Raw genomic sequence first — 7,709 nt, 5'->3', positions numbered from 1 at the left:
AATATTGGGGGTCTAAACCTGATATTTCCCTTTTAAAATAGAAAAAGAGATTGAGGACACAGAGAATGAGTGTTCCTGATCATTGATAACATGAGGACATGGTATGTTTACTATATCCACAATCATGAATGGACAGGAAGTGATGTAGGAGGGGATGGAGATCACTTCCCATTCATTCATAATTGAGGATATAGTAACCATACTGTAACTGTCCTCAATTATCTACAAACACTCGGCGATCACCGACTGCTTGTACTCCGCTCTCCTCTCTGACACGCTGTCACAGTCCTGCAGAGCGGGGTGTGGGCGGAGACAGCCCGCGCTGTCACAGGAGGCTGAGCGAGCACTGCGGGGAGGAGAGCTCAGCCTCTTGTGACAGCGCTGTCTCCATCCACACCTACCTGATATTTCCCTTTTAAAATAGAAAAAGAGATTGAGGACACAGAGAATGAGTGTTCCTGATCATTGATAACATGAGGACATGGTATGTTTACTATATCCACAATCATGAATGGACAGGAAGTGATGTAGGAGGGGATGGAGATCACTTCCCATTCATTCATAATTGAGGATATAGTAACCATACTGTAACTGTCCTCAATTATCTACAAACACTCGGCGATCACCGACTGCTTGTACTCCGCTCTCCTCTCTGACACGCTGTCACAGTCCTGCAGAGCGGGGTGTGGGCGGAGACAGCCCGCGCTGTCACAGGAGGCTGAGCGAGCACTGCGGGGAGGAGAGCTCAGCCTCTTGTGACAGCGCTGTCTCCATCCACACCCCGCTCTGCCGGACTGTGATAGGCGGCTGAGCGCTGTGGGAGGAGAGACACCGTCCGCTCACAGCACTCCTCCCGCAGCGCTTGGACGGCTGTCACTTTCTCTCCTCCCCGCTGTGGCACAGAGCCTGGCCCAACATCCAGATCTACAATTCCCAGCCTGGCCTGACGTCCAGAACTACAAGTCCTAGCTGGTCCCCTATCACCCCCATCAACATGCTAATGACATTTTTAAATAAATCCTTTCTGTTTTCTTTGCACACCTTATTTTAGACCCAGTGGCATCATCACTGGGTCTCCGTGCTTCTACAGGCAGATCATGGCTGGTGGGAGGGTCCAGCAGGGTGCTGTACATAGCTTCTTGAATACATCCCAGTACCCTGCCTCAGTATTCTTCTCAAGAGGCATCAGCCCTGCTGCAAGCAGTGGGCTGAATCATGGGAGGAGCTATGCAAATATCAAAATGCCTTGATGGACAGGTGTCAGTCTGGAGGAGTGGGCGTTCCCAGCCAGGGTGTATATGCATGCAGGCCACCCTAGGTAACACCCACATGTGATGCTGAGCCTTCATGATTGAAAGGGGCGGGGCCAGGGACAGTCAGGGTGCGGAGGAAAGGACTAGATGATGCTGGACTGTTTGGTGTTATTGGGAAATATAACAGAATGTCTTCTCTGCGTTCCAGGTCAGGGGGAGCCCGGATCCTCTGGTCACATGGTACAGAAATGGACAGCCAGTCCAAGATAGTGGACGCTGCGTGGCGGAGCAGAGCGCCAGGGGAACCTTCTGCCTCACAATAAAAGAGGTGAACGGGGAGGATGGCGGAAAATACACCTGCGAAGCGGCCAATGAGGAGGGAGTGCGCCAAGTGACCATCGAAGTCATTGTGGAAGGTGAATAATACCGATGGGCTCGAATCTGTGATTCACATTTACTACGAGGGTCATATACCGCAGTGAATGTGACTTTCACCGAACATTCACTGCACGTTCAAGTTCTTCCAGGTCCAAGTGTTTTAAATGACCGTGATTGATTCACCACTGGAGAATGTTTGGCTGAATGTCACATTCACTAAAGGCAAAAAAAGTAACATACAAAATTTTAAAGTGACAGTACACAAAAAAATGTATTTCACTGTTTTGTCTTTTTGTCAAATAACTAGAAATGTGCAGCGGGGGAAAAAAATGTGTCTGTTATGTATATATAGTTATATATGTGGCTGATATTAGATCACTTTCCTACATTTCTTCTTCTTTTTCTTCCAGGTAGCGCGGTTCCAAAGTACGCTCTGCCGTCCAGCTCCCGGAGCCCCGGGTGAGATATTGCAGACTGACAATGGCTAAGTCTTTCGTCTCCGCGCTCCGTGTTTCCTTTGGCCCGGCCGTCCTCCTGTTCCAACCTTCCAATAAAAACATCCCTCCCTTATTACCACAGAGCGCAGTGCCAGCGCCAGGGACCGCCAGACGCCTGTCAAACATGGCCGCTCTCAGGCTCCTGCTCGGCTGGATTTGATCCCCGTGGCATCTCTGTACAATATACGGCATTTGCTTCTCCGTTCTGAAACCTTATTGGGAATTGGCTGTTATTGGCACCATGTCCAGCAACACCTCCCCCTGCGTCAGCGATAGATGGATGCGAAATGTTTCTCTGGGGGCTCACATCCTAACCAATCACAGCGCGGGGAGAGAGTCCATATGCCTGAGTGGTTTCTTGGCCAACATTTTGTGCCAACTGGATCAAATGACATCAATTCATTACAGAGTTCATGTTGTGTAATGGGTAGAAATGGTATAGAAGTGGTTAACAGTTCCCCGCTTGGTTCTGATTGTGTCAGTCTGACGCACTTTGTACAGTTGCTGGAGGACTTCAGGTTGCAAAAGCTGAGACTTGTAGTTCCTCAATAACCGGAGAGCTGCAGGATATTAATCTATTGAGATATTTTAGACAATCTTCTATTATAAATCTGGTACATCATTTCGAAGTGACAAGTGAAAATAAATCCCCGTTGGATGATAGAAAGACATAAATGTAAAGAAAAGGCGAGAACTAAAACAAAAGAAAGAAAAAAAGAACTTTCTAAAAGTTGCAGGAAGGCTCATACAAGAGAACAAAGTGCTCGTTTATAGCAGGGTGACCGCTGTTTGCTTCTTTGTTCCATCAGTATTGTTTTGTCTTCTTTGCAGAAGTCCATTTGGGGTCCCCCAGATAGAAAACCGCCCCAGTATTTGGGGTGAAAGCCCCCCGAAATTTGTTACAAAGCCTAATCGTAGTGTGGTGACGGCTGGTCAGACCGGACGGTTTTCTTTCAAGGTTACCGGACGCCCCCAGCCATCTGTTACCTGGCACAAGGTAAGCGGCACTGGGCTTTATCATGGACAAAGATGGTCTGTCTATTAGAGCCACATTTACTACGTAGTGTCAGATACGAAGGTACACATCCGACATTGCTACTACACACGTCTGAAAGAACGTCATCAAGGTACACAGGAAGTGTGCAGTACGCCCTGTCCTTCTGCCCCTCTGATGGGCCCCCTCCCCTCGCAGTTCATGGCAATTCCCAACTGTAAAAATGACATCAGAGAGTTGCTGCGTAAATACAGCCGATGTAGAAGCTGCAGCTGTCACAAAAGAGACCGTCTGACACAGTGTTTATAAACATTGATCAGAGGGAGATAGATACAAAGTAACATTGTTTATAAACATTGATCAGAGGGAGATAGAGAGATACAAAGTAACAGGAGAGATGCTGGTCCTAGATTGCTGTGGATAGAGATGTGTGTTCTACTCTCTGGTGTCCATTTTATCATTTTGCCACAGCTCTCCGTCACCCAACTCTCACCTATTATAGGCTTTTTATTAGCACAGTGCACTCTATGACAACTGTAGAATGGTAGCTGGCACTGGGGCAGTACTAGGGTCATGGGTTCAATTTCTCCCTGTGTGGGTCTGCATGGAGTATTCATGTTAGCCCCATGATCTCCTCCAGATGCTTTTAGTTTCCTTTTAGAACATAAAACATACTTGCAGGTTTATTGACTTAATAAAAAGTTGTTTTTGTGTCTAATACTGTTGTACGACATAGAGTGTAAGCTCCTCTGTACAGAGACTGATGTGACTGTGGGAGGAGGGGACATTAGAGTGTAAGCTCCTCTGTACAGAGACTGATGTGACTGTGGGGGGAGGGGACATTGGAGTGTAAGCTCCTCTGTACAGAGACTGATGTGACTGTGGGGGAGGGGACATTAGAGTGTAAGCTCCTCTGTACAGAGACTGATGTGACTGGCTTAGTGATCAGACAGTGATGTACAGTGCTGTGGAATGTAGGTGTGCTCGGTGTGTGTTCTCCATGATGGCGCGGTCTGCCTTTCTCTTTTATATATTAATTGACTTTTAATGGTGACTCTCTGTCCCCGATTCCCATTTACAACGTCTGAGCCCCCCGTCACTTTGTCTGGCTCACTCCTGACCACATAAGTTACGTTTCTTTCTTAGATTTAAGGAAATGTGTCCCTCGCTATTGAAAATCTTCCAAGATAAAGAAGTCGTATTAGCTCGCCGTTCAATCAGCCTGTCAGCCCGCGGATTTACTTTGGAAAGGACCCGACAATGTCATAAAGAAATGATTCTGCTTCTTTCAGAATAATATTTTCCTTTTAGATGTTTCTAATCCTTTTTATGTTTGGTCCAAGCGTATTTCTCATTGTCAGGTGTCCCTAAAGTTTTATTTAACCCTCTTCTACAATATTTTTATTATCAACTTTGAGTATGAATTTCTCTCCAACGTTTGGTTTTTGGTTGTGTCTCCAGTACTGTATTCCAGATTGTGAGTAACATACTAATGTATAAATCTCTGCCCCACAATGGAGAGATTTCTTCCAGTGTCTCTGCCCCTCCCACAATGTCTCTGCCCCTCCCACAATGGAGAGATTTCCCCCCAGTAGTTTGTATCTCTGTCCCTCCCACAATGGTGAGCTTTCCTCTCAGTAGTTTGTGTCTCTGCCCCTCCCACAATGGTGAGATTTACCTCCAGTAGTTTGTGTCTCTGCCCCGCCCACAATGGTGAGATTTCCTCCAGTAGTTTGTGTCTCTACCCCTCCCACAATGGTAAGATTTCCTCCAGTAGTTTGTGTCTTTTTCCCTGCGCTTTTTTTCCCCCCCCCCCCCCCATAACCATTTTAAAGTTACCATGGTCTCCCAGGCAGCATGTTATTGATTTGGAGGCAGAAAACACAGAAATACATTATTTCTATAGAAATGATCTGGAATAAAAATAAAACGGCTTTACTTTCTGTTTGTACAAAACAATGTAACAATCCGGGTAAAAAAAGGACACAGACGTCTCCATGATCAGCTTCTCACACACTTTGGATGTTTTAGGACATTTTGTAATGTAAAGAATCCCTCCCTGTACTGATGGTAATACAGGTGAAACTGGAATAATTAGAATATTGTGCAAAGTTCATTTATTTTACTAATGCAACTTATGCGGTGAAACTTAATATATGAGAGAGACTCATTACATGCCAAGCGAGATAGTTCAAGCCGTGATTTGTCATCATTGTGATGATTATGGCTTACAGCTCATGAAAACCCCAAGAACCCCAAATCCACAACCTCAGAGAATGAGAATATTACATGCAATCAATGTCTCTCATCTTTCTCTTGGCAATGCCCCGTAGATTCTCTATGGGGTTCAGGTCAGGTGAGTTTGCTGGCCAATCAAGCACAGTAATCCCACGGTCATTGCATGTAATGAGTCTCTCTCATATATTAGTTTCACCGCATAAGTTGCATTAGTGAAATAAATGAACTTTGCACCATATTCTAATTATTCGAGTTTCACCTGTGTATCCCTTCCATTATGATTAAAATCTCTTTGTACTTGGGGGCAAACATTTGTCTGTTCACTCTTTGTTCTGTGATAAATATTTAATATTAGTCTATTTTCTATCCAATCCCTATCCAAATCCCGCCGCCTTCACCTTCGTAATATCTCCAAAATACGCCCCTTTCCCCACCAATGACACCGCAAAATTACTCATCCACTCCCTTGTTATATCTCGTCTTGACTATTGTAACTCCCTCCTCATTGGCCTTCCACTACACAGGCTCCTCCCCCTTCAATCTATCATGAATGCAGCTGCTAGACTCATTCACCTAACCAGCCGCTCAGTGTCCGCAACCTCCCTCTGCCAATCCCTGCACTGGCTTCCATCCTCCACCCCCCTCTGCCAATCCCTGCACTGGCTTCCATCCTCCACCCCCCTCTGCCAATCCCTGCACTGGCTTCCATCCTCCACCCCCCTCTGCCAATCCCTGCACTGGCTTCCATCCTCAACCCCCCTCTGCCAATCCCTGCACTGGCTTCCATCCTCCACCCCCCTCTGCCAATCCCTGCACTGGCTTCCATCCTCCACCCCCCTCTGCCAATCCCTGCACTGGCTTCCATCCTCCACCCCCCTCTGCCAATCCCTGCACTGGCTTCCATCCGCAACCCCCCTCTGCCAATCCCTGCACTGGCTTCCATCCTCCACCCCCCTCTGCCAATCCCTGCACTGGCTTCCATCCTCCACCCCCCTCTGCCAATCCCTCCACTGGCTTCCATCCTCCACCCCCCTCTGCCAATCCCTCCACTGGCTTCCATCCTCCAACCCCCTCTGCCAATCCCTCCACTGGCTTCCATCCTCCAACCCCCTCTGCCAATCCCTCCACTGGCTTCCAATAGCCTAAAGGATAACAATTCAAAATACTAATAATCACTTACAAAGCCGTCCACAACTCTGCCACCGTCTATATCTCCAACCTCGTTTCAAAGTATCACCCTAACCATCCGCTCCGCTCTTCAAAAGACCTCCTGCTCTCCGGCTCCCTCGTCAACTCCTCCCATGCTCGCCTTCAGGACTTCTCTAGAGTCTCTCCCATCCTCTGGAACTTTTTACCCCAACCTGTCCGTCTATCTCCCACTCTTGACTGCCTTTAGGCGATCCCTAAAGACTCATCTCTTCAGGGAAGTCGATCCCACCTCAACCTGACCACCCGACCATTCATCCCCAACCAGCTCCCTCCTCATGTATCACTGGCCCCTCCCCTTTTAGATTGTAAGCCTTCAGGGGCGGGGCCCTCCTTACCACCTTGTCTTGAATTGTATTGTACTTGTAATATCTTCCTTATATTGTACAGCGCTGCGCAGACTGTTGGCGCTATATAAATCCTGTATAATAATAATAATAATGACAACAGATGGAAATATGTAATGCAGACAGACGGGTATCAGGTTGTCATAAACTGCATTAGACGGAGCTGAGGGCAGCATGTGACTCCTGAGCCACTGGTAGAAATATTAATGATTCCCCTTCCCTGGCAGCCATGTTGCATAGTTGTTCTGTATATTGATTGCTCGTCTCTTGTGTTCAGGACGACGTTCAGCTGCTGAGCGGAGGAAGATTTAATATGTGCGACAAGTCTGGAGTGCATTACCTGGAGATACAGGATGTGTGCAAAGCAGATGCTGGAAACTATTGCTGCACGGTGGAGAACAGTTGTGGGCGGAGCTCTGTGTGCGCAGAGTTGGTTGTCCAAGGTGAGTGCCGGTACCCACAAAGGTGAACTGGGGACACCTAAATGTTCCAGGTGTGCAGGAACAGAGCTGGGAATTATGGCCGGAAGATCTTGCTGGTGATATACACCGAGTGGCCAGATTATTATGACCCCCCCCATCAGTACTTGGTTGGGCCGCCTGGTGACTCCACGAGATGATGAAAGGTGATGCGAGGAATCTGACACGGCACTGTTACCCTTCTGTTGTCTTGTACCAGTCTTGCCCCTCCCCCGTTCTGCCCTAACATTGACTAGCCGCTGACGGCCACAATTCGCACGCTCAGACCCAGATTTGCGGCTGACAGTCCGGTCTTTAAACACTTTAACAATGAGCCG

At 47.5% G+C, this 7,709-nt stretch overlaps 1 protein-coding gene across 1 annotated transcript in view; it reads left to right on the top strand.

The window, feature by feature from the left end:
- Window positions 1-7,709, top strand: part of LOC108802215 (myosin light chain kinase, smooth muscle-like) — a 110,345-nt gene that overhangs the window by 15,507 nt on the left and 87,129 nt on the right. The window contains exons 2-5 of the mRNA XM_018574084.1: window positions 1,462-1,669; window positions 2,042-2,090; window positions 2,960-3,125; window positions 7,191-7,356. Coding sequence (XP_018429586.1) covers window positions 1,462-1,669; window positions 2,042-2,090; window positions 2,960-3,125; window positions 7,191-7,356 — 589 coding nt within the window. The remainder of the gene's footprint in view (window positions 1-1,461; window positions 1,670-2,041; window positions 2,091-2,959; window positions 3,126-7,190; window positions 7,357-7,709) is intronic.

Source organism: Nanorana parkeri, unplaced genomic scaffold (genome assembly GCF_000935625.1).
Source record: "Nanorana parkeri isolate BGI_ZX_2015 unplaced genomic scaffold, ASM93562v1 scaffold2728, whole genome shotgun sequence".
Taxonomy (NCBI): domain Eukaryota; kingdom Metazoa; phylum Chordata; class Amphibia; order Anura; family Dicroglossidae; genus Nanorana; species Nanorana parkeri.
The sequence above is the reverse complement of the archived record's forward strand: the minus strand, read 5'-3'. Positions and strand labels throughout refer to the sequence as shown.